This window comes from Amphiprion ocellaris, chromosome 2, assembly GCF_022539595.1.
Source record: "Amphiprion ocellaris isolate individual 3 ecotype Okinawa chromosome 2, ASM2253959v1, whole genome shotgun sequence".
Taxonomy (NCBI): domain Eukaryota; kingdom Metazoa; phylum Chordata; class Actinopteri; family Pomacentridae; genus Amphiprion; species Amphiprion ocellaris.
The window spans coordinates 17,426,726-17,453,415 of record NC_072767.1 but is presented as its reverse complement, the minus strand read 5'-3'; the positions used below and the strand labels follow the sequence as shown (position 1 = coordinate 17,453,415).

At 39.0% G+C, this 26,690-nt stretch overlaps 1 protein-coding gene across 3 annotated transcripts in view; it reads left to right on the top strand.

The window, feature by feature from the left end:
• The first annotated feature begins 2,041 nt into the window (after window positions 1-2,041).
• LOC111588464 (phosphatidylinositol 4,5-bisphosphate 3-kinase catalytic subunit alpha isoform-like) overlaps window positions 2,042-26,690 on the top strand; it is a 30,365-nt gene continuing 5,716 nt past the window's right edge. For 2 of the 3 annotated variants that reach the window (XR_008603782.1, XM_023298870.3), the window contains exons 1-25: window positions 2,043-2,581; window positions 3,003-3,077; window positions 8,634-8,740; window positions 8,915-9,083; window positions 9,532-9,658; window positions 9,975-10,184; window positions 11,482-11,576; window positions 11,798-11,953; window positions 12,591-12,836; window positions 13,484-13,569; window positions 14,088-14,193; window positions 17,079-17,231; window positions 17,417-17,551; window positions 21,514-21,638; window positions 21,896-21,977; window positions 22,295-22,459; window positions 22,789-22,892; window positions 23,032-23,203; window positions 23,452-23,558; window positions 23,683-23,804; window positions 24,206-24,284; window positions 24,396-24,566; window positions 25,545-25,662; window positions 25,874-26,025; window positions 26,505-26,667. Coding sequence is in view for 2 of the 3 variants with exons in the window: in XM_023298870.3 (XP_023154638.2) it covers window positions 8,685-8,740; window positions 8,915-9,083; window positions 9,532-9,658; window positions 9,975-10,184; window positions 11,482-11,576; window positions 11,798-11,953; window positions 12,591-12,836; window positions 13,484-13,569; window positions 14,088-14,193; window positions 17,079-17,231; window positions 17,417-17,551; window positions 21,514-21,638; window positions 21,896-21,977; window positions 22,295-22,459; window positions 22,789-22,892; window positions 23,032-23,203; window positions 23,452-23,558; window positions 23,683-23,804; window positions 24,206-24,284; window positions 24,396-24,566; window positions 25,545-25,662; window positions 25,874-26,025; window positions 26,505-26,667 (3,099 nt within the window). In the remaining variant the exon portion in view is untranslated. Of the gene's footprint in view, window positions 2,582-3,002; window positions 3,078-8,633; window positions 8,741-8,914; window positions 9,084-9,531; window positions 9,659-9,974; window positions 10,185-11,481; window positions 11,577-11,797; window positions 11,954-12,590; window positions 12,837-13,483; window positions 13,570-14,087; window positions 14,194-17,078; window positions 17,232-17,416; window positions 17,552-21,513; window positions 21,639-21,895; window positions 21,978-22,294; window positions 22,460-22,788; window positions 22,893-23,031; window positions 23,204-23,451; window positions 23,559-23,682; window positions 23,805-24,205; window positions 24,285-24,395; window positions 24,567-25,544; window positions 25,663-25,873; window positions 26,026-26,504; window positions 26,668-26,690 lie in introns of all 3 variants that reach the window. The other variant, XM_035943168.2, reaches the window with a different exon arrangement.

Below are 26,690 nucleotides of genomic sequence, written 5' to 3'. Positions count from 1 at the left end.
TCTCACAAGAGGGGGGAACTGCCAGAGGAGGGAGAAATCCACAAAGTGGCAGCCAGCAATAAAACATCCAGATCTCACTTTGTGATCATATCACATTTATGTTCGCGAGTAAAGCATTGAAAAAGGCATTCACACTCGTGTTAGTAGCTTTTCTCGGCAGATAAACCCAGCAGAGGATCCTCCAGCGTCCCTTCCCCTCTTGGTACGGTCCATTTCCGAAGCCACTGCTGCTTCTTTGCATGGGCGGCAATCATGACACACTGTATAAATATGTTACACCTCTGTGGTGCACTCTCATCACCCGGACTGCCAATTCATGAGTGTCAGATCTGCAGGGAAAACAGACGGCCTGGCGCTGTGATAAAAATGTTAATAAGATATGGACAAATAAAATGCAATCCTGCAATAGTAAAAAAAAAAAAAAAAAAAAAGGACTCTTGTGGGCATTAGATGAAATTTAGGAAAATAAATTCTCATGAATTAACAAGAGTGCTATTATTACTTATTTTATTATTATTATTACTGTTGTTAGTGGTGTATGCTACTACACTATATCTGCTATTTAGATGATTTATTTTTAAAAAATTATATCTCATATTAGCCTATTTAAAACAAGGATAAAAAAGCTAGAAATTAGGCTAATTTGTATTTGAGTGCTACACACGATGTGCTATTATCATATGTTAGGACATATATATATGTGTGTGTCACATATTTATAAATTTTATGTAATTATTGCATTTATACTTATTTTTATTACTCCACCAAGGAACATGGCGGAGTTATGTGACAATCGGCGTACATTTGTCCGTCTGTTTGTCTGTCTGTGTGCAACATTACTCAAAAACAGACAAACGAATTTGGATGAAATTTTCAGGGAAGGTCAGAAATGACACAAAGACCAACTGATTAGATTTTGGCAGTGATGCGGCTTATAGTCTGGATCCATGGATTTGTTAAAGATTTCTGTATCATTGCGAGATAGCGGCACCGCATCACTGTAACTAAGACAACAAGTGAACACTACATCAGCTGCCTGCTGACGATCACATGATTGTGATCCTACTACAAGTCTATCGCTGCAGACATATCCATCAGAAATCAAACGACTGAGCGGCCTTGACGCAGTACTGCACTCTCTAAGTGCTTTTCTTGTTTGTTTTTTGTCATCATTTTTCCTAAATTGTACAAATTTTTAAAAATAGTTTCAAAAATCTGTTTCATTGCCTGTCTGTTGTGCTGCTGTAAAGTGTAGCTTTTGTCTTTGTATATTAATCTATTTGTTGGGTATTAGTCATTAATGTTGTTATTACTGATATCATTATTACCTCACTATATCTATTATATCATTACTAAACATTATATCTAATATTTATACTACTTATATGATAATACCTTATAATAATATTACTGAAACCTTAAAACACTGAAAGTTCCAGCAAAACAAACAAACAAACAAACAAACAAACAAACAAACAAACAAACAAGAAAGCTGTGGTCAAATTTATGTGAGTGCTAACATAACCCATAACTAATCATTTAAAAGTAGGCTTTTTTTCATTCCACATAAGTTTTGTTTAATAAAATCGAGTCTAAACTGTGAGCTTTACTCTGCACTTTAAATTATTTAATTTAAATAATTTCTTACTATTTTATTGCATACTTTATCTTTTATGTGATTATAATTTTTCTAATTACTTGTCTAGTTTTGGTCATCTTTAATTTTCCTTGTAAAGCACTTTGACTAACCTGTGTCCACAATAGGTTTGCATTTAACAAACTAGCCCATCACCATATGTTAGACTGTACTGTAAGTGACACATGGTTAAAGGCCCCTATATACATTATATTTTTACACATTTTGTGTCCTTTAAATAGGTATTTATCTTTCTCTCTGCCTATCTTTTCGTGCTGCTGTTAAGTGTGACTTTTCCTCCCTGTGTATTAAATGTCTTATCATATTACGAGCTACTTTACAAAAACAAGTCACGCCCACAAACGCTAATACATTTCTGGTATTTCATGGTCTATTTTTGTGACTCACTGTGGTGATTGGAGGCGGCCCTGTGAGGATACATGCATTAGAAATAACATTATGGTTTTGTGTTTTGAGACCTAATGGAAACGACACGCCTAACCACAGAGATGTGACACGGATGAAGCCCACAGTTTCCCCCTCGGTGTGTTTGTGTCAGAGGAAGGGAGGGCCCAGACAGACAGCGTGGCTGCTTTGTCGCAGCAACACAACTTGTCCAGTCGACCAGCAGTTCAGCTGCTCACAACATCCTCAGGTTGAGTCCGACTGACTGGACATGCGGCTCTCTCTTCATCTTCTGTAACGCTACACTTCAAAATCCGACACACAAGAAGATTTACTGTCGGTGCTGAGTGACGGCTGCTGTCACGGAGAGCTGGCGCAGAGTTGACAGATAACAGGCTGCTTCGCCCGGCGCCGGGAGCCACCAACCGGCCGTTGGGAACCGGAGGGGTTGGCTAGCTGGAAGGCTAGCTGGCTGACATTAGCCGGGGAGAGCCTTTCTGCCCTGCGTCCTCAAACACGTCGCAACGCCAACCCAAAAGGGTATGCTATTGTGCTAAATAGTCTGCATTTGTAGCTTTCATTAGATGTATGGCCTGTTGGGAATGATGGAAACGTGTTTTGCAACAAGAGGAATGACAGCGTTAGCCGCTAGCTGACGTTAGTGAACAAGAGAGCTAGCGTTAACCATTTCAAACCTGGTGCACAGTAGTCGAAAGATATGTTTGTATTGTAGTGCGGCAGAGGCAGCATAGTTAGAGAGGCTGGCGACTGCTTTTCTAAATCATTTCATTGTTTTGTATATGAGGGAATCGATGTGTTGTAGTTGTCATCTCTGAGCTGTCATTCCCAAACACCTAACGTTAGCTAACCTGCTGCTAGCCAGTGTGAATCACTCGAACTGATGCTGACTGTATGAGATGTTGTTTGTTATATTTTCCTCTCCTCCCTACAAATGTTTCAGTGACAGGGTGAAGATGAAGTGAAACATGAAGGGCGGAACTGTCCTATCATCTAAATAGGAGGGCGTCTCTCTAAGGTATATTTCCACATTTTCATCTCTCTTTCTTAATCACACGTCTTCTGTTGACTATCCAGTAGACATTTTTCATGTACTCTTGTCATATTTCCTGTAAACTGAAAGATGAAAATGCAAAACTAATTTAATAGAAAAAATGGAACTGAAAATCAATCAGTTTCGCAAGTGTTTCCTTGTAACCACTTTCTTGTGCAATATGGTACAACTGGCCAAACCTTTGGTTAACCACAAATATACTGAAGTGTGTGTTGCAGTAACTGAACATACGTTTGATCTTGCCAACCTGCCATGATTATCCCACACAACTGTTGTGTAGTTGTGTGGCAGTGTTTAAAGCAAGCTTGTGTCTAGGCCAGTGTTTCCCCACTACCCACATCCTGTGTTGTGAGGAAGCTTCCTCTTTTGTCCTAAAGTGCTTAGCTGCATCCTGATCAGGGTCACAGATCGCAGAACTGCTCAATGGCTGGTTTGTTCTCACCCAGAGTTTTGTGTTTTGGCTTGTTTTTGTACATATTCAGTAGTATCCCACTTTTAAAAAGGTGGTTTTCTGTTTTTCTTTCTCAGACACGATTGATTTCCTATATTTGTGTCTCTGTAGCAATTCTAAACGTTCACTGGGTGGACCATTTCCATCAGCTGAAGCATTATTGTCTGAAATTTTGACAGTGCTATTCTTTTGTTCTCTCACCGTTGCTTCTTATACTTAGTGTAGGCTTCTCTCAATTCACTGCTATACCCAATTCAATTTTGTATTTGCAACAGGGCTAACTGTGCAAACTAGGCTTAGTTTTTGTTAGCAGTTTCCTCCAGCTGGGAACTGCTCCCTTTGCGGGATTTCCAACTACTCCATGTTACCATTTCCTTTTCCCTTTTGTTTTTTCCCTTCAGTTTCATCAAAAAAACATGCAGAATTTGAAGAGAGTTCACTTAAAATTCAAGAGTTATCATTTGTGTACGTCAGCTTTAACTTTCCATTTATGCTTGTTGCTGCTATTGTGGCTATTTTTCAGTTCTGGCACAGGAACATGATGTCTCCTTTCTTAATCATGCCTACAAAGAAGTATCTGTTTGTGTTGGTTGTTTTTTCAACCAAGGAAGCAGCCATCAGTGAGCACAACACCACACCTATTTGTATTACTAATAAACTGAGATGAAGCCTGAGATTTAGAGGGTTAAGTGCAACAAAGATTGAACCCTACTGGCATGTCCTGGACGTGCCCTCCCATTTAGTCAGACCCTCAGTACATTTCCAAAGTCTGGGACAGGAGGGCATCTTGCCAGGTCTCGTAACAGATCCATCTGATCTAGGACTGAGGGGACAATATTATTTTATGCCTAGACTACTGTTATCTAGAGCAGGGTTGAGAGTAATATTGATATTGTAAAATGAGACAAAAGTGAAGAAACAGCTTGAAACTCCACGGGGATGTGATTTTTTTAATTTTTTGGAATATTGGTGGTGGCTATTTTTGTTCAAAGTATCTGTTTTTATTTCTGATGTTTAGTTTATATAGTGTCAATAGTTAATGTAACTTCGACAGAGGAGCATCCACAATTGCACCGTACAAATGATCAAAACACTCCTTGTAATAAATTAAATTGGATATTGGTTTAATGAACAATGATGATGATGATAAGAATTCTTCATTTTCTTCTCATTCAGATTGTTTTTCTGGGACTTGTTAATGGTCATCAGTTGGCTGACACTGGAGTGAATGCATAATGTTGTCATTTTCTAAGTGCCCACACAAACACATACTTTCCCAGCACTGTGTCTCAATCTGCAGTTGAGTCACTGTGTTGTTTTTGTGTTTGTGAGTGTTGGACATTACCAGTCTGTCTCAAGTAGTTGTGTCACTGAAGTCCCCAGAGACCATTAATTTCCCAGTACTGTATGACAGAAGGTTGAGTGAGCTAATCCAGACTGGTAAAATTCCAGCTATTTCTTTCTTGGATAATTTTACTTGAGAAATATGAATTACAGATATAGTATTATTCTTAGTATTGACTGGCATTAATTTAATTTGGCTCGTCATATACCTGACATTTAATTAATCTTTTTTGTTTGGTTAGGTGTAAATTACATATTGTAATTGTCAGCATTAATTACAGAAAAAAGGTTTCACAACTCAAGAAGTACATTAAGGTAGGCCCATCACCCTCTCCAGTGAAAAGAAACATTTTAGTATATATATCTAACTTATGGAGAGAAAATATTTATTATTTTAATTAGGGCTATCAAAATTAATGTGTTAACATGGATTAATCCATCATCATGATTAATAATGATTAAAAATTTTAATGCAGTTAACGCATCTGCAGCGCAGAATAGCTCAAAATCCCTGGAACGTCTTGGCAAGGCATTTTGTGCAGTTTGCCCAAGTAGACTTGCAGTCGCTCGTGTGAATGGGCAGTTGATCCGGTAGTGGCAGAACCCAGCAACTCCACATGGAAGATGGTAGACAGTAGGGCTCGACTGATTTATCGGCTGATTATGGCCCTTTTCAAAATAATCATCATCATGGTGATTAAATGCTGATATATTCTTAACTTCTCATAAAACAGTAAATGCTGTTAAGTGTTGGAGTCGCGCAGAATGATGTCTTTAGGTCTTAAATCTGTGACCAGAGATGGACTCAAAATTTTTATCCAACTTGTATCTGGGTAAGAAGACCTTTTGTATACACCTGCCTCAAACATGCTTCCTTCTTTCTACCTTCATTCCATTTACTTTTGAAAGGACACACTGATGTGCAACAAAACCTGTTTTCTCTGCTGATGTAAATGTATTAGAATGGGTCAATGTGGGTCTGACCTGGCTTTTCTTAGCCAGTAATTGGACTGAATTGCCATTTAGTATCACTTAATTCTTTCTGAATTGCTGAAGGACACTCAGTTGTGGGCAGAGATTCAGAGTTCTGAGCCAGTCTAGGCCGTTCTACTCTTGAGCTGACCAGGGTTGAATGCAGGTCTAAGTGACTTTGGTGCGGTTAATATGCGGTCATCATTACAGGACTTTCTAATGCTATAGCAGGGGTGGGTTTGTTGATTCATGGAGAACAGGTATCTTGTTTCAGGCTACTGCAACTTGATTACTGGTCAGAGTGGTATAGGAGACTTACACTATAGCACTTGGAAGGCTTGTGATGAAGGTCTTTTGCTGGATTTGATCTCAGCGTTGGTAGTATTAATGTGTTAGTTAGTATCAGTTGCCCACTTGGCCAGGCAGAATTCCCAAGAAGGCAGGCCCTTCTTTTGTGTTCATGTTCAATGTCGAGTACTACCAATGAAGGCACCCAGCTACGGCTGAGTGAGTAGAGGACTTGTTCAGATTGAACAGGATCTGAACAGAAAGACGGGTCAACATCAGCTGAATAAATGTCTCAAACATATTCCAGTGAAATACTTTATCTATTTGTTTGTCGCTCCTACAGTACCAAGATTTCTATAATAATCGTGCCACCTGGTGTTGCTGAGTTACACTTAAAATCACGTATCAGTTATCATGAAGTATAGCAAATGATATACCAGACTTAAGGTTTGACTTGCCAACAAATGAACTGGAAATTTTGGAAGATGATTTCTATAGGAGAGTACAAAGTTCACTTTATGCCCGTCTCCATTGGAGCAAACAGGTACACTTTACTTGATTACCATATTTTTCGGACTATAAGTCGCTCCGGAGTGTAAGTCGCACCAGTCAAAAAATGCATCATGAAGAAGAAAAAACATATATAAGTCACACTGGACTATAAATCCAAGACCAAGAACAGACATTTCATCTTGAAAGGGATGTGTATAATAATAACAATAGAATAAAGAACAACAGGCTGAATAGGTGTATGGTATGTTAACATAACACATTAATGGTTATTCAGCTACACGAAGCATAAACAACAAACTGAATAGGTGTATGGTATGTTAACGTAGCATATTAACAGTTATTCAGATACACTATAGCATAAAGAACATAACAGGGAATAGGAGGAATAAAAACAACAAAGTCGCGATTCCAAAGAGCAAGATACCGTTAATATAGGATCGCGTTACTTTTAAACCGACAACTTAGTAATAAAAGTAATGCTATCCTATAATAAGAAACAACAAAATGACCATAATCCAAAGATACAGTTAAGTAAATTTACCAAACTCTCAGTCTCACTCCAAATCATTAACTCCATTGAATTCTTCATCCTTGGTGTCACTTCTGAACAACTCCGCCAACTCCGGAGGAAGATGAAGCGCCGCTTCCTCTTCTGCGTGGCTGTTGTCAGACTTAGCATCAGTTCCAGTTCCAATTATTCCGGCCTTTCTGAATCCCGACAGGATGGTTTCGGTTGTCACTGAAGTCCATGCTTTGTCGATCCATCCAATGACTTGCAGGAAAGTTGCATGGCGCATCCTCCCGGTTGCCGTGAAGTAATGTTTACTCCTTGGTCATGTTGGTCAGTGTGAAATAACATTCAAGAACATGTGAAATTATATATTTTAATATATACAAGTCGCACCCGAGTATAAGTCACAGGAGTAGCCAAACTATGAAAAAAAGTGCGACTTATAATCCGGAAAATACGGTAGTTAAAATTCATTTTCGAGAGACCAGTGGAAAACTGGTGTGACAGGAGTTGTGAGATAGAGTCACTACTTTACTTTTGGTTTAAATGCATGCATAAAAACACACAAGTGTAAAGCTTCCTCTGAAGTATTTAACTGTATTCTTGCTTTGGGGAAAGTCTGGTCTCTTGTTTTACACATGCCTAGGAATACAAGCACATGCTGTCTATACATTTTTGATGATGTGGTGTTTTTTTTTTTTAGTGTTCAATCGCTCAGTGTGGGTCTACAGTAACATTCTGTAATAAAATATGAGTTAAATCTGTATCTCAAAAAAACCTTATGTACCCCCTGATTGTAATATACTCTTGAGTGACAAGAAGGACTAAAGTGTGCCAGTTCTATGCTACTCTGCAGTTAGTCACTGACTATGTCTTTGCTCTGCAACAGTGTGTTTGACTGAACATGCCTGTTCTCTTTAACTCAGTGAGCACAGCTGAGCCTGAATCACAGTGTGTAAGTAGAAATGCAGAGCCAATGAGAAGTACTGGCAATTCTTCAACTAAAAGCAGCTCACGTTGGGCCAAAAGTTGTCAGATTTGTCATTGGCAGCTTTTTTAAAAAATAGATTTGCCAGATTAAAAAAAAAACAGCTGTTAAATGAGCAAAGCTACAATTGCCTAATTAGGTCTCTATTACATTTCTGTTTTCTTAAAATAAAGTTGCTAAATGGAGTTTTTAAAGTCACAAGGCACATAAACAATGTGGGCACTTTGAGTGTGATGCACATATACTTTTGATCAGCATGCATCAGTTTGTGTATCAAGCTTTTGACTAAATTGATATATCAGCAACACTATAAGTCTAAAGAGAAAAAGAAAAATGTATTTACTCAGTTGTTTTCATCAGTATCACCACTCGCTCTTCAGCTGAACATGGCTTTCAGTCTGAGCTTTACGCTGTAAGAGTCCAAGATGGCTTTTAAGTGATGTTTCCTTTCAGGTTGTGCTCTGCAGCTTAACCGTGTGACTGAGCTGAGAGACAAAGAGGAAGATGCCTCCCAGGCCATCCTCAGGGGAGCTATGGGGCATCCACTTAATGCCTCCAAGGTATGACATGCTGGGTTCTATTGTGGATACAAATGCATGTGTTATTTTTGTGTGTGCATGAGGACCTGATTAGTTTGATTATTGCATGTAAAATGTTCTCCAGAGTTCACACAACTATGTTTTATTATTACGTTTGTCACCAACATTGTATAATGATGTTGGATGTGACTTCAGGATCCTAGTGGACTGCCTGCTTCCCAATGGGATGATTCTGACCCTGGAGTGTCTCCGTGAGGCCACGCTCATTACCATCAAACATGAGCTGTTTAAGGAGGCCAGAAAATATCCCCTCCATCACCTTTTACAGGAGGAAACATCCTACATCTTTGTCAGTGTTACACAGGTGAGACTTTTCTGTCCCAGTTTGAATATCTGGGAGGCAGACGTGTCCAGCTGAAGAAGTAAACTTAATGAAAGTCCATCATTGAAACTTGTATGTAATGCCCCCCGACAGCTGTTCATAATGGAGAATAGAAATGTGTCTGACACTTCCAGATAGCCTTCGCTGCTGAGAATAAAAAGCTCTATAAAACTTATCAGGTACTGTTCTTCTCTGGCTTTGAGAAGATTACAGAGAAACCCACTATGTTGTGATTGGAAGGTTTTATAAAACAGAGACAATTTTACCTTTGGACCTACTTTAAAATACATCATGCTTTCTGCTATTTCAAAACATCCATTCTATACCTGCAGGAAGACTGCCAGCTCCTACAGCAATTCATCACTGACTTTCATGATATAGAGAAAGTGGAATATTGAACGCAACCTTTGTATTTTTTGTATTCCTGCAGGAAGCAGAGCGGGAGGAGTTCTATGATGAGACTCGGAGGCTGTGTGACCTCCGACTCTTCCAGCCTTTCCTCAAGGTCATTGAACCAGTTGGCAACAGAGAGGAAAAGATCCTCAATAGAGAGATTGGTGAGAAGTTCTTCTCCTCTTATAGTGTTAGTTCTGTTGTTGAAGAGTTATTTAAAAAATATTTGTTTATTTTTTGATTTACTGGATACTTATAGTTGGTTGAAGTAGTTGCTGATTTTCATTTAACAGATTTAATGCGTTTCTTTTAGAAAGTAAAATAAGTAGAATACATGGTAGATTTATCTACAACTGAAGCTGGCATTTGAAAAAGCATATCAGAGATCTGTCATTAGGCCTAAATAATAAACTAAAGGGTATAAGCAAAATTACCCTGAAAGACTGAAAAATCCCATTTTTTTTCTCTATATCCCATTAGGTTTTGCTATTGGTATGCCAGTGTGTGAGTTTGACCTTGTGAAGGACCCTGAGGTTCAGGACTTCAGGAGAAACATCCTGAATGTTTGTAAAGACTCTGTGGAGCTGAGGGATGCCAGTGGGCCTCACAGTAGAGCGCTGTATGTTTACCCACCCAATGTAGAATCGACACAGGAACTTCCCAAACACATCTATAGCAAACTGGACAAAGGTAAGCAACAGCTTTTGTCTATTTCTTTTTTCTTCAGAGTAGATCTAACCAGTTTCACAGGATGTTTCTGAGGGATTTTTTGGAAACAAGAAAAGAACTAGCATGAATAGTACTTAATGTTTATTTTGTTAGTTCATTTTTTTGTTTTGTTTTTTTTTGCTGGTCTGATCAGATATATGATTAATATTTTATGGCCGAGGCATTATGTATTTTGGTTTTCCTTTACATCAGTCAGCTTGCTCAGTTCCTATGAGCACAATAAATATGAAATGCCTTAAGGGAGTATCTTTAAATTGGTAGAAACATTAATTTAACCTCAAGAATGACCTCATTAGAATCTGGTGGTCAGAGGATGTGGCCAACCATGTTTTAGCTATAACTCAAGAATTCATTCACTAATTATGACACAGTTTTCCACATGTATAATGGAATGAAATAATGAAGTGATGAGATTTGAGATCCAAAAGGTCAAAGGTCACGATAACAGCACAACATTCTGCAGAAACACCATTATTCAATACCATAATTCAACAAAAGGAGAGGAGGGATAGTGGCCATATTTTACATTTGGTCCAATACTGAATTGGTCAGGCTAATCCTGGGTGTCCACCTTGAAACTGTAGTGACTGTTTAAGTACTATGTGCTGCCAAGTTGAAGATGTGCTTGAAGTACTCATGCCTTAGAGTCTATAACTAATAATAATTTGCAGCGACATCCATGTTTGAGGCATTGTCTGCTGTTGTTGCTACAACTTATGGTTCTATCAGAATCCTTTCTTGTGTTCACATGCCTGGCAAGATGTGAACACAAGAAAGGGTTTTTTTTTCTCTCTGTGAACTTATACACTTCCAAGTCTTTACTATATACATGCGTACATACATGTAAACTGCAAGTTAACTGTTTGGTAGAGGAATACACCAGAGGAATATACCACAAGGCAGTAATTCTAATTCTGAGAATTATACACAAATAAAACTTTTAAATAGAGCAGCAGGACAACATGGATGGAGCAAGTAAACATTTTTACCCCCAATCATATATAATCACTACCAGCCAGCCTTACAATTGATCTATGGAAATGAGAGTAGCAATCGATGGATTGATTCAAGGGCTACCAATGTGACGCTATTGTGTTAAAACAATAGAAAAGAAGCACAATACTCAATTCAATAACCTCAGACCTCAGAATAATTAATGTTTGGATACTGTTTCTGTGTTGCTGCTTCAGGAAAATGTTTTTTATTGATTCTTTTTTTCTCTACCTTCATATCTGCTTTTCTGTCTGTCTTTTTGTAGGTCAGATTATTGTGGTAATATGGGTGATTGTTTCTCCGAACAATGACAAGCAAAAGTACACATTGAAGATCAACCATGACTGTGTGCCTGAACAGGTGGGGTGAATATCTACTAAGATGAAAAGAAAATCAATGCTTCATTTCAGCTTTTATGCATGCTGCTTTAATTTGTAGTTTCAGTGTGAAAACACTGAAAGATATCACTATTAGTGTATAAACTCCAAGCACACATTGTCCTATTCAGTCAAACAGTTAGGTAATAAATACTGTCCTACAAGCCTTTAATGTAGGCTGTCTGTATGTATGTTGTTCTAAAGGTGATTGCAGAGGCCATTCGTAAGAAGACACGCAGCATGCTGCTATCCCCAGAGCAGCTAAAGATGTGCGTTCAGGAATATCAGGGTAAATACATCCTCAAAGTTTGTGGCTGTGATGAGTACCTGCTGGAAAAGTACCCCATCAGCCAATACAAGGTAAGACATAGATGGGCAAATATATATGTAGAGCATTCCCAGCTAATTAAAAACATAGAAAATGTTCTGTAAAGTAATTAAATGTACTTTCTGGTCTTGATGTAATAGGACAGTTGACTGAGTCTTGCTGAAATAGAATTGACTCGCCATTGCTGACTTACATGAATGAACAGTAGAGAAGACTTATATGAAATATGGTCAAGCATAGCTTGGGCCTCTGTCCACAGAAACCCATCAATATATCTACTGTGGTCAAATACTGTCAAACTTATGTAGTCTCCAAAACTGAAATAGAGTATGAGATTCCAGAGTTTTGAATTAATTAGTATCAGAAAGTCTGTTTCAGATCCTTTGTTCATTGTAAGTTTGTGGATATGTTAAAAAGTCACCATTGTTTTGAATAAAGCACTGGAACCATTGACAGTGTAACTTTGTGAACTCATACACAGAGAAATTCCCCCAGATCAAAGTAAGGCACACGTGTCACTGTTTCCTCCACGGTCACTCGGCTGCTGCTGGAAAATCACCAGTTGACATCATTGGTTACACCAAGCACACGGTGTAACTCTAGCAGCTCTGTGTAGATTTTCTACTAACTGTCCTTCTCTGTCATTCCCCTCTCTGTCTCTCCTTCTAGTATATCCGTAGTTGCATCATGCTGGGCAGGATGCCTAACCTGATGCTAATGGCTAAAGACAGCCTGTACACCCAGTTGCCTACAGACAACTTTGTCATGCCGTCATACTCTCGACGCATCTCCACGGCAACATCGTATATGAATGGTGAGGCAGCTGCCAAGTCGCTTTGGACCATCAACGGGACTCTGCGAATACGAATCCTCTGTGCCACCTATGTTAACGTCAATATACGGGACATTGACAAGGTGGGGACACACAGTGCTTACAGAAATACACCAGTGTCTGTTTAGATCAGTCACATTAAACAGTGATCCTCAGCTCCAATACTCTGCATTCCATTTATATTATGCTGTTATGGATGGTAGATGGCAAAGTATGAGGGCTGACCTGTTATTAATAAAAAAAAAAAAAAACACAAGAGTGATATTTATTGTAGTGTTGTTCACCACCAACAATAGGAACCTCTGTAAATGCATAAGTATGTTAAATTCATCTAAGATGTGTTTTTGAGCAGTAGACTTTTTCGGCTGTGCACAATGTCCCATCTTCCAATTTCCTAATATCCTGTTGAAACAAACCATCATTGAGGTTTCATGTGAACAAAGACTTTGACAGAAGGAAAGCAGTACTGGTAGCTCTTGTTGGTTTGCTGTCAGGAATCATATTTGTAAATGTAACTGAACTGCCAGACTGCATGCCATGTAGGAGTACTGAACATTTAATTTGACAGCTGTTACAGGCCAGCAAGCTTTTACTTCTGAAGTACACACCAGTGTCTGAAAAAATCTAGAATTTAGAGTGATATTGTTATATTTTGTTGTTGTTGTTGCTGCTGTTATCATCTGCTTAATTTTTCTCTTTGATCTATTTTGCTTCCCCTCATTATGTGTAGATATATGTGAGGACAGGCATTTACCATGGAGGTGAACAAATGTGTGACAATGTCAACACACAGAGGGTACCCTGCTCCAATCCCAGGTAATTAACTACTGTAAAAGAAATAAATGTTGTTAATTCACAACATTGGACCTCATAAAAATATAAATAATCATTGCAGCAATGATTATCACATAGGATACTTAATAATGGAAGTGAAGGTAACTTTAATACAGTTTCATGGTATTTTACTGAAATAGTCCTATAGTCAATCTACACCTCTAATTTACATTAAGCAAGCAGAGGCAGGAGGGTAAGTTAACGGTTTAGGGGGTGGATAGTAACACTAACCTGCTGTATTATATTAATGTTCAAGCTGTCTTTATTCTCACTTACAGCTTTGTAGAGCAGTCTTCTGTTAACACAATAAAACAATATACAACAACATTTGTTTTTTACCTAGAAGAATAGTAATTTGGTCAGCCTCAGAACTGAGTGCCACACATTGTTTTTGTTGCCCCTTTTTGGTGATCGGTTGACCTACAGGCCTGTAAATGAGATTTGCTTTATTTTTTGTAGCGTATCTAATTGTCTTTGTATCTCCGTTTTTCTTCCTGCAGGTGGAATGAGTGGCTCACCTATGATATGTACATCCCAGACATCCCCCGTGCTGCCAGACTGTGCCTCTCCATCTGCTCTGTCAAGGGCAGAAAGGGAGCCAAGGAGGTATGATAGAACCAGTGAAGGAAAGGACCCCACAGTGTACCCTAAGTTCACAATTGGCAGGAGGTTCAATTGCAACAAGAGAAATGATAGGCTGTCTGAATATCAGTTAGGTATATCTATGAAGAAGTAAAATACTCATGGTTACAGTTTTATTAAGCAATGTTAAAACAGTTGAATTAAGTAGTTTGCTACATTTCAAAAGTGAAAACAATTTAAGGCACAAATAATGTATAGTAGGGCCCAAACAAAGCCAAATTTGAATACATATTTACCTAATACCACTAAGAGTAAATGATATTAGCCAGACAGTGCTGTTGTTATTACCAGCTAAGGATGACAAATAGCTGATGACTTGTGCCTAAACAATGGCATGCTATCCCATCCTGGAAGAACTTATATGTTTCAGTGCCTCTTTTGTGTGCCTGTGCTTAGTGTATGAAGCTCCTCTACCCTGCATGTCAGTCTGTGTGAGTATATATGTCCAAGGTGAATGGAAGCTGCGGTATCGTCTTTGGTTCTGTTTAATTACTAATCAGCCATGGGCACTGTGGTGGCAGAAAACATCAACAGAAACACAATCAGCAGAAGAGACTTTTCCATTCGTGCCAGAATATGCTGTGCTCGTGCAAGCTGCATTGAGGGCATTTTGTGAAGTAATCGTTAATTGTTGTCCCTCAAACTATTGTTAAATTTTTAGAACTAAAAACTCACAGCATGTGGTACACGGTTCATTTTTCTTCCATCTCCTTTTGGTGGAAAAGCTGGACGACAGAGGTGTGTGTGAGTGTGGAGTGTATCAATGAATGCCAGACATGGATATTGTAACAGACACCTGGGGTGAGTCCTGTCTCCTGCTGTGCCATGCTAGGTTGAGGTCAGGTTAGCGGATGCTCTTTCATGCCCCACCTGAATTAAAGATAAACACTTTTCTACAGCAGCCCTTTGTTCCAGCACTCACTATAAATAGGTGCGTTTTGACTGGCTGTCCTCATGTAACTCTGTCTGCTGCTGTCTTGGTGTTTGTCACCTGGTTCCATTGCTGACCTTTAGTGAAAACTCACTGTGACGATCAAGATGTTATCTACATTTTTGTTGCCTTTGTGTGGGTTTAAAAGTTTTCTTTAAAGTTAAACAGTTGCACAGTTAAATAGATTTGTATTCTGCCATGAAAATGAAGACTGAGGATCATGAATCCATAGCACCACAAAAAAGCATTGAAGTACACACATTTAGTCTGTCAGGGTGTGTAGTGTATTGTAGTTATAAAGTGGGCAACTTATTTAATGTTTGATAAATTGCTTTAGTCCTCACTAAAATGGATTAGAAATGGTTAGCTGTTACTGAAAACAAAACAACACAATAAAACCTTTTACAATCCTCAAAAATCTTTAAAACCTTGTAAAAGACCATGTGTACAAGATATCAACAGACTGCAAACTAGCACAGTGAAGGTGCATACATGGCATTCACCAATGAGTATCTCCTCTGTCTGTCTAACCAAGAGTAAAACATAACTTTTCAAATGGGAAACCAAACAATATCTCCAACTCATACAGAGTTTCAACAGTATGAGACAAATTAAGTATCTGAACATATGAAAAGCAGGGAAATCTGAGATTGTGTTTGGTTGTCAATAACCTTGCTTGTGAATATGGTGTCTGAGCTCCGTTGAATTTGCTTTACAAAAACATGTATTGCTTCTTATTACTCCGCCAAGGAACGGCGGAGTTATGTGACGATTGGCGTACGTTTGTCTGTGAATCTGTCTGTTTGTCTGTCTGTGTGTGTGAAACATTACTCAAAAACAGACTAATGGATTTGGATGAAATTTTCAGGGGAAGTCAGAAATTACACAAGGATCACCCGATTAAATTTTCACAGTGATGTGGCTTATAGTCTGGATCCTCCGCTTTAAGGATTTCCCATTGTGAGATATAGCTGCCGGTACGGCATCGCTGTAACCATGACATGAACACTGTGTCAGTTACCTGCTGACGATCACATGATTGCATCCTACTACAAATTGACTGTGACTTATCATTTGGAAATCATACAAGGAACAAATGATTAAATTGTGGGGTGTTTCTGAGTCCCATCAATTCCTGCCGCCCGCTACATATTTAGGTCACGCAATGTAGCAAACCCCAGCCAGACAATGGTGAAGCTCCTGATGTTTCACACAGCCTTTATTTATGTTCAGTCATCAGCCTTATTTTGAACACAAATTCACCTTTCTGTCCTTCACAAGAGCTTGTCCCCATTGCAGCTAGGTGCTTCTAAGTTTATACACATCCTTTGCTAGACAGCAACAGCGTGGAACTGATTTCGTTCCTCTTTATGTGAATTTTCGGACTTTTCGGCAGCGTCTTCGTCATGTCAAGAAACCACTTCTTAGATAAACACTTCCTGTGCCACTGGAATGGTGACAAAATAAAAGCCCGTAACATTAAAAATACACCTTCAAAATATAAGCATGGAGAGAACAGTTATTTTAACACTAGCAAAACAAAGGCATGCCAAAAGTGATGAACTGGTCAACAGACCTTTGTAAGACTGATTTACACGCAGTTCGGTATCCATACATAACGTGCACATGCAAAACATGTGCCTGTGCTCAGCACAAGGTCATTTTTTTATTAAATATTTCATCCGTCGGAAATGATACGTCAACTGAGCAGCCTTGGCGGAGTACTGCGCTCTCTGAGTGCTTTTCTAGTTATTTGAGTATTGCATTAACCTTTTTTGATGTTAACATAAGTCTGTGTTGCATCTTCATGGCACAAGTGAGAAAACCTTAATATGACTTTAAAGTATATTTTCTCATTTAGAGTCTGTGAAATAATCAAACTTATTTATTCTGTGTTTGTGTCTATTCTGTTTCCCAGGAGCACTGTCCGCTAGCTTGGGGTAATATCAACTTGTTTGATTATACTCACACTCTGGTGGCCAACAAGATGGCTCTTAACCTCTGGCCCGTTCCTCACGGCCTGGAAGACCTGCTCAACCCCATAGGAGTCACTGGATCTAACCCCAATAAGGTATTTAAATTTAACATTGTGTTGTGTAAACAAGACAACTAAAAAACAAAATACAATTTTTCACATTACTGTACAAAAAATGGAGCATAAGAAGGTGACAGGTTTTCACATTTAATTGTGAGTTTAACTGTGTAAATTATAGCCTTTTAGAAATCTGATAATATTGATGATTCTATATTATCCAGGAAACGCCATGTCTGGAGCTGGAGTTTGACCATTTTAGTAGTCCAGTCAAATACCCAGACATGAACTCAGTGGAAGATCATGCAAACTGGACTATCTCAAGGGAGCTGGGGTTTAACTACAACCTCTCAGGACAGGTAATTTAAGCTACAATTCCTAAACGGCCCTTATTCTACTTTTGGGGTGTTCCCCTTATCTGTATTATGCTATAGCTTTTTTGTGCATGTAAAAGGTGTGCGAATTTACAAAGCTCAAACTCCTCGCTAAAGGAAGTCATTCTCTACCACAGATAACACTGATCCTTACCTGCTTGAAGTGCTGTGTTTTAATTTTAAGCTTTTCTTCTATTATTGTCATCATTTACCACATTTGCATGTCCCCCCACTTAGATTCAAACAGAGAATTAGCAGCTCTCCCACAATCTGCAATTGTTTCCTTGCTAGTACCACTTTTGCTGACTCTAAAATGTCTCAGCACACCAAATCTTCTGTTGTTGGCTGAAGCAGCAAGTACAAACGTCATCATTTGTAGTGTAATATTCTTTGGGTATGATGTGTTAAAAGTAAAAGGTGATATAATTAGGGCAAATGCTGTAAATGCTGTTAAACTGAAGAATAGAGTTAAAATATATGTATAAAATACATAATGATGAATATTCTAGTATGTTTTGATGGTATGGTGTGTATCTATGGAGGACACACACACACACAGCCGAAGGTCACAAAGTATAACCTGTAACTTTGGTGTGAAGACAAATCACATGCTTTGTAGAAAATTATATGTGTTGTACTCAAAACATAATGGTGTAAACTTAAGGTATTATAACTTTTAAAATATATTAGAAACATAACAATACATAAAGGTACAATATGCATGAAATGTATCACAATATAATAAGGGTAAGATGTGGAGCAAAAAGTTGGAACATGTCTGGACATGTTCTCTGTATAACACATCCTACTGATAACCTAGTGTTCATGTCCTCTGTAGGGATAGATCTAGGGTTGAAATATGATAACCTGATGTCATGATCTGACCGATTTAGAAAAGTATAATGGTGTCAAAACTGTCACTCCTATCATCCGATATGACCAACTCTCACAGCATAAAAGACGATGCACAGCTCAGTATCTTTGGTTCTTCTTGGGGTGTTAATCACTGCTACGAACTACTAATGGATTTATGTTGACGATAAATCCTGCTGCCTCCGAATGCTGACTTCTCTGGGTGATTTTTTTGAAGATCTTTAACATTTGAACACGGTCAAGTCTTTGACTCTGGCCCATGATTTGTGACTTGGATTACACTTCATCACCTGCACTCCCAACATCTGAGCAACTTAAGACTAATTATATTACTTTTGACTTTAATGGCAATGTCCCCACAATAATAAGAATACCCAATTATAATACTGATACTTTGTGTTTGCACTTTGTGCAGCTAGTGTGGTTAATGTAACCATTAGCTTTGATTGAGTGGCCACAGGCCTGAGCTATGTCATAGCTGTAATGTTGAGAGATGCCATTGCATGAATTGTATTGTTCTCTGTTCAGTTCTGTTTCCTACATGTGCAGTTGACCTCTGGAGTTTTGTTACCAGCCAACTGCTTTTAGTTCCTGTGTCCTCAGAGAATCTGGACTAATAGTTTGTAACCAACATTGTCCAGCTGACCAATGAGAGTAGACTGAGCATTTGTGGTGGTGAACCTAAACAGAACACGAGCTAAAACAGAGCGTTTTAAACAGAGTGTGAGATGAGGTCCTTCAGCAATATACAGTGTAAAAAAATAACCCCAAAGACATCATTCTAAGTTAATTTAATATTAGATTTTTAACATTGTACTTCTGTGTTTTTAAACTTAGACACTGAAACTACATCATGGTAACCCCACCACCCTGTGTTTTCACAGTTTTATATCTGTACATGCCTCTTAAATTGACATCTCAGAGACTAGTGTGGAGCTTGCTGGTTTGACGTTGCATGAGGATAGGAATGTAAGGGGTGTGTTTGTGTGGAGAACATTACAATGTTCTGTTTGTGGCAGGTGGATGACAGTGTGAAATCAAGCAGCAAGGACGAGCACCTTAGTTACAGCACTAAGAGACATTATATATCTCCACCTTCAAATTTTCACTAAAAATAACCATTTTATTTTTTCAAGTAACAGAGCTCAAATATTTTTTTCTTTAACATATATCAAGTACACAATTACTCAGTGATGATGAAGATGATATTGAGGATGTTTGAATTTGCTGTCCGTGAGACTTGTGTATGGACAAGGACATTTTGACAGTGATGTGTGAGGGCCCAAAAGTGACTGCTTAATGGGACAATCTGCTAAATTAGTTGTGATAGTAGCCAGATAATATTATCATCACATCATGTACTACAAGTTGGGCACTCCTCACATTTGACACACACGTCATGAATACCTTAACACATCATCTCACACTAATTATGTCCTCTCACCTGGCAGAGTGTTGATATGTGTGTTGTTTAAGACAACCACTCACGTGTAATGATAGCTAAGTGATATTGCCTCTTTGGTGTCGGTATTACATGAGAGTGTTTAAGTGTGCCATGTTTATTTGCAAAACAGCATTGCCTTGAGTGAAAGCATGGTTGCACTAAGCATTAGTGGCATCACAACATTTGTAACGCACATTCAGACTGATTAGTTCAGTGTCTGCTGGGGTTTTTCCACTTTTGGAGGTTGGTTGTGACGAGTTGTGCCATGAACAGCTGCGATCAGTCAAGCCACTGAAATTCCACTAATTTCAAATCCAACCACAAACTTACAGACATTTAAGGAGAAGCTACCAAAGTCCTGAGAGTTTAGTACAGACAGACTTTACAGATTTCTGTCTCGTCTCAAGCACAGTTAAGGCGATGAGGATAGGATCGGAGATCAACACAGATTGGACATGGATAGCCCTGTCACTGAGCAGGACCACAGCTGTATGGCTCCGTGTCATTCAGTCCCTTGCTATGTGGTCGCAGTGGAAACCCTAAATCAATGATATAATTCTTTCAGTCCATTTCTGACATTAGTTGAAAATTGTTAAATCTGTTAAAGTAAATAAGTAAGTGATTTGATCTTTCCAGACATACAGTTCACTGTAAAACTCATGATCAACTTAAACTTCATTACCTGACGTAACCTCAACATTTTTTGTCTGACTCAGTAGTGCTAGTGTAAGTTACTGTCTTCAGTTATTCATGTTGGTGTAGATGGTGTTCTGTCTTATCAGATTTCTAAATAATTTTGTGTGGCATGAGAACAATGCCTTCTGATGTGTTAATGCAACATGTGGTTGGAGTTACTGTGACATGTGAGAGGATGTGAATGGTGTGAAATTATATGTTTAGTTATTCATGATGTGTGTGTCAAATGTGAGGAGTGCCCAACTCATGGTGTGATGAGAATATCAGACTTGATCCTGTCTCAAGCATAATTAAAATCTAAATTACCATCATATTTGCACAGTCAGAAATCAGACTTGTTTTTGTTAAGGAGGATGATTGGGCAGGAGACAGAAGAACTTTTCTACAGATTTAATGCTTGGCTTATCAAACTGATGACCAAAAATGGAAAGCTCAAATTCAGGATTAGAGGGCATTGTCAGGGTTGTTAAGCGCCTGAGCCTTAAGACGAGTGTGCACAGCATCTGGCTGCATTGTGTTCCAGCTGCAATCTGGCTTGGTCTCAGGATCTACTGGAAACATTTCACAATCTGTTTGTTATTCTGCAGCTGAATTTACAATATAGTTTGTCTTGCTTTGCAGACTTTCTTTTGTTTTACAAGCATTAATACACTTTTGCAGTTTATTTACATGTGGAAAATGATGCTTTCTGGCTGTACTGAATGTGATAAACATCTGCTGCTACTAAGCTTCTCTGTGATGACTCATTTTAAATAGCCAGTCTCAAAGCCCTTGGCATGAACCTGTATTTTTGTTTATTTTGTCTGTTGCTGTGATTGTATAATGAGTTTATCTGCAGCTTAACAGCTTGGTAATGACTGCTTCATGTAGATGTTTAATGCTGGTTATGTAATAATGTAGTGTTTCACAGTGTTTCATTTCTGTGGTGTTTCAGAGTAATCGTGTGGCCAGAGATCACGCCCTGACAGAGAGTGACACTGAGCAGCTAAGGCAGTTGAGTAACAGGGACCCTCTGTCAGAAATCACTGAGCAGGAGAAAGACTTTCTCTGGCGACACAGGTAATTACCCTGCCCACAAACACGACACCACACTGCTTCACCATATGACTCTTGATGTACTGTTTTATGTCATGGCCACGCTGTGTAGCATGGCATCAAATTCACAGTTCAGACTCATATATAGCTAGAAGTAAATGCACAATCCAGTGTGCTGAACACTCTACATGTACTTGCCGGATGTAGATATGTAAAAACAACTGGTTACGATTGAAGCTGGGCAACACGTGGCACATGTGCCCTTTTTCTTTCTCGACCAGGCACTACTGCATGAACATCCCAGAGATCCTCCCCAAGATCCTTCTTGCTGTGAAATGGAATTCCAGAGATGAAGTAGCACAGGTAATGGCATGACATTTCATACATGCTTGTTGTCTAAACATACTTACATCTGATCTGTGTCTGATAAATGGCAAGGACATACCTCCTTTTTGTTTATATGTGAAATTGCAGCCCAAATGGACTTTTTACACTCCATTTCAACTACTTAGCTGTAGCATGCAAAATCACAAGCTTTCAAGGGTACTGTACAGAGCATAAATACATTTCTTTTAAGATTATTGGGATGTTTTCCATCGCCTAATAAAATTTCAGTCCACTTAAGTAAGTCTGTCACTGATATGCATTTTCTCCTAGTTCTCGATTTGTGTCTTTTCCAGATGTACTGCCTGTTAAAGGAATGGCCATCTATCCGTCCTGAGCAGGCCATGGAGCTACTGGACTGTAACTATCCAGACCCCATGGTCAGACACTTTGCTGTACGCTGCCTTGACAAATACCTGACGGATGATAAACTCTCCCAGTATCTAATCCAGCTTGTACAGGTAGGTGGAATCAGTCTGGCCTATTGAATATACAGATCTGTAAAAACAAAGATATAGAGTATCTGAGATTCTCACAAGATAACTGTAGAATAACTTTCTTCAGCCTGAGTGTCCTCAAGAACCCCTTTGTTGGAAATTAGCTTTTGTTTTGCTTGCTCATTTTTTGCTGAAGACTTTCTTGTCTGTTATGCCTCAGGTTGTATTTTGTGCTCAGTGTACAGAGACTCCATGGTGGGGAGACATCACAGTGTGTGAAATGACTAATCTGAGCCTCCTCTGTGCATCTTGTTCTTTCCTTCCAACCTTCTCTCTCTCTCCTCCTGTTTAAGGTATTAAAATATGAGCAGTATCTTGACAATCCCCTGGCCCGCTTTCTCCTCAAAAAGGCCCTGACCAATCAAAGGATAGGACATTTCTTCTTCTGGCATCTCAAGTGAGTCACCCTTCAGACTGTTGTTTTTTCATATTTATGTACTTTCTTCTCTTTGGGTCTTTCCAGAAGACTAAAAACTCATCTTGCCTCCCTGCTTCTCACTCTCTGTCTTATCCTTCTCTATGTGGCTTCCACACAGGTCAGAAATGCACAATAAAACAGTGAGCCAGAGGTTTGGACTGCTGTTAGAGGCTTACTGCAGGGCCTGTGGAATGTACCTCAAACACCTGAGCAGACAGGTAGAGGCTATGGAGAAGCTCATAAACCTCACCGACATCCTTAAACAGGAGAAGAAGGATGAGACGCAGAAGGTAAGGATGGTGACAAAGCACATAAATATTCAAGTGCATTTAAGTTTTTTTCTTTTTTATGTATTATTAAAAGAATGAACATCTGAGTGTGTGGTCATTGATACTTTTAGTTTGCTTGTGTAATTTGTCCACACACCAATCCAGTTACTTTTAGAAGGTATCTGTGTGAGTGCATGTGTATGCATATGCATGTACACATTTTTGTGCAAACATTTGTCATGTTGTGGTTGTGTGTGTCTCTTGTGGAGGTCCAGATGCGGTTTCTTGTGGACCAGATGAAGAGACCAGACTACATGGATGCTCTGCAGAACTTCACTTCTCCTCTCAACCCTGCACATCAACTGGGAAACCTGAGGTGAGCAGCAATAAAGAACGAGCGTGTGTGTGGGGATGCAGAAGTGTGGATGTGCATAAATTGGGTTTAATAAAAAAGAAACACTGAAATGGTTTCATGACTTCGAGGTTTCATTTGTGCACAGGTTAGATGAATGTAGGATCATGTCATCCGCAAAGAGGCCATTGTGGTTGAACTGGGAGAATCCCGACATCATGTCTGAGTTGCTCTTTCAGAATAATGAGATAATCTTCAAAAATGGAGACGGTAACACACGCACACACACACATACCCAGACATACACACACTGCCTGTTAAGCCATCCTCTGTACACTCCTGCCCATACTGTTCCTGCTAGAAACCGGCTTATCAGGACAAATCAACACGTGTTTACATTAATATCATAGCATTTACCATGAATGTATGAATGCCCAGTATTTTTATGATACTTTCCTGAATGACAAGCTTAAATACTGGATATTATATGAAACTTATGCTCTATTTTTTAAACTTGTGTCTCTCTGACTCACCTCATGATTGTGACGATATCTAAAAGCTTCCTGATTTGTGTTATAAAAGAGTAATTTCTCCTTATATTGTCTGTTTGCTTGTTTTTAAGTATGCCAGGATGTAATTAACTCTTGTCCTTGTGCATGTGTGTGTTGTAGACTTGCGCCAAGACATGCTGACGTTGCAGATTATTAAAATCATGGAGAATATTTGGCAGAATCAAGGACTGGACCTACGGTACCGCTCTCTCTCCTGTGTTTTTTCTGCTTCAGTATCTTTAGGCTCTCCTGCCCTCCTTCTTGTCCAAATGCATGAGGCTGATAAAAGGTGCTTCTTGTGTGTCTCCAGGATGTTGCCCTATGGCTGTCTGTCATTAGGAGACTGTGTGGGTCTCATAGAGGTGGTTCGCAGCTCCCACACCATCATGCAGATTCAGTGTAAAGGAGGTTTGAAAGGAGCCCTGCAGTTCAACTCGAATACTTTGCATCAGTGGCTCAAGGACAAGAACAAGGGCGAGATGTGAGTTCTCTCCTGATACAATTTCTACATCAGCTTCATTAGACAGTATAGATGAGTGTCCATTAGAGTCCTGTGTCTTTGGGATCCTAAAAAGAATGTCTTGGGGAATTTATCAGGGTTCCTGCAGATCCTTAGGAACTCTTTAAAAATGAGGATTTGCAGACAAAGGAAGCAGAATTTTATGCATTTCTTTTTTCTGATTTGACTATTTAGAGTCTCAAAGCAATTAGTAACAGTTATTTCTCTAAAAAGGATTCACCATGCAGACCCAGACAGTGAAACAACAACCATAACTTTGCTTGTAGCTCAATGCTTACAGCACATGCACCAGTAAAAATTCCATGAAAATAGGATATTCACCCAAAATTTCAGTGCGTGGTTAAAACTGGCAGCAGGTAGCCTATACAAGGCAGTGTATTTTGTGGAGAAGTTTTTCAAACTCTGCACGATAAGAATCAAGAAATTGAATTCCACATGCATAGTGAGACAGTGAGGCTACCAACCAACAGATGCCAGGTATATCCCAGTTCTGTACCATCCTAGAATACCACGCCTCCACCCCATGTCTGGTAGCAGCCCCAGGACAAGCAGCAACAGATAACATTCAGGTGTACGCCTACACAGGAAGCAGAGATATTGTGGTGTCTGAAAACAGTGAAAGAACACCAATCCTACAAGTCAAATGAGGGAGGAAGATTCTTATTCCATACAATGCTCCTGGATTCCAAAATTTTTCAACACACCTGCATGCACTTCACACAGGACAGTCTACAGTAGCAAGTTTCTGAGTAACACTAAAAATGTCTTAAATGCAGTTTGCTTCCAGCTGTAGGAATCCTGATTTGTTTCTGTAGTTAGTTTGTGTATGTGTTTTATAGAATAGAATTTTAACTATTTACCAATTTCTAATTTCCTTTTAAAAAGCAAAATGACAATAACTCCATCCTGGCACGTGTGTATATTTTTGCATTTATGCAGGTATGACATGGCTGTAGATCTGTTTACAAGGTCCTGTGCTGGCTACTGTGTAGCTACATTTATCCTCGGGATAGGAGACAGGCACAACAGCAACATCATGGTCAAAGATGATGGACAGGTAACTCGTATATGCACATATTCACAGCACACCCTATGAATAGACCTGCATAATGTTTCAATCCAAGGCAGATTTAAATGGATTGGTGCTATTGCCTCTTTTTTTCCCTGTGGGTCCTGTAGTGCATAGATTTAACTTCAGAGAAGGTTGACTTGTAAGAAAGTAACCTAATCTTGACTTTCTTTGCTTTTCTTTGTTTGTCCTCCTTCAGTTGTTTCATATAGATTTTGGCCATTTCCTGGATCACAAGAAGAAGAAATTTGGCTACAAGAGAGAGCGAGTCCCCTTTGTACTGACACAAGACTTCCTCATTGTCATCAGCAAAGGATCGCAAGAATGCGCAAAGACCAAAGAGTTTGAAAGGTACTGCAGCATCTTAGCATCTTCTTTTCTCTAATCATTGTGTCTCTCATTTTTTAAATCATAACCTGCCACTCTTGTGCTTTGTTGGCTGGTTGAACCACAGTGCTCTTTTTGTCCTATTGAGAAATAAGTTGGATAACTGACTGACACATCAAACTCTTGTGTTTTTCATACACTAGGTTTAAGTGATGACAAATTGGAGAACTCACACTTTGTTTTGTTTTTTTAATTGTGAAAACACATTGGAATGAAAAAGAAATAGTTTCAGTTTATTAAGTTTGGTAGGGTTCTTTTTTTTTTTTTCATCTACTTTAAGCAGCACAGCCGATTTTCCTCACCTTATTTTACCCCTGACACATTTCCCCTAATCTTGTCCAACTCACACTTATGTAATTTTTGGTGCTGTAGCCACCAAGCAAATCATATAAAAAGTTCATTTTTTTTCATTTGCTTTTATCACATTCTCTGTCTCACTCCAGGTTCCAGGAAATGTGTTATAAAGCTTACCTGGCCATTCGGCAGCACGCCAACCTCTTCATCAACCTGTTCTCCATGATGCTGGGCTCTGGCATGCCTGAGCTGCAGTCATTTGATGACATTGCATACATCAGAAAGACACTAGCCCTGGAGAAAAGTGAGCAGGTAAGTAGGCTTTCTCTACCCTC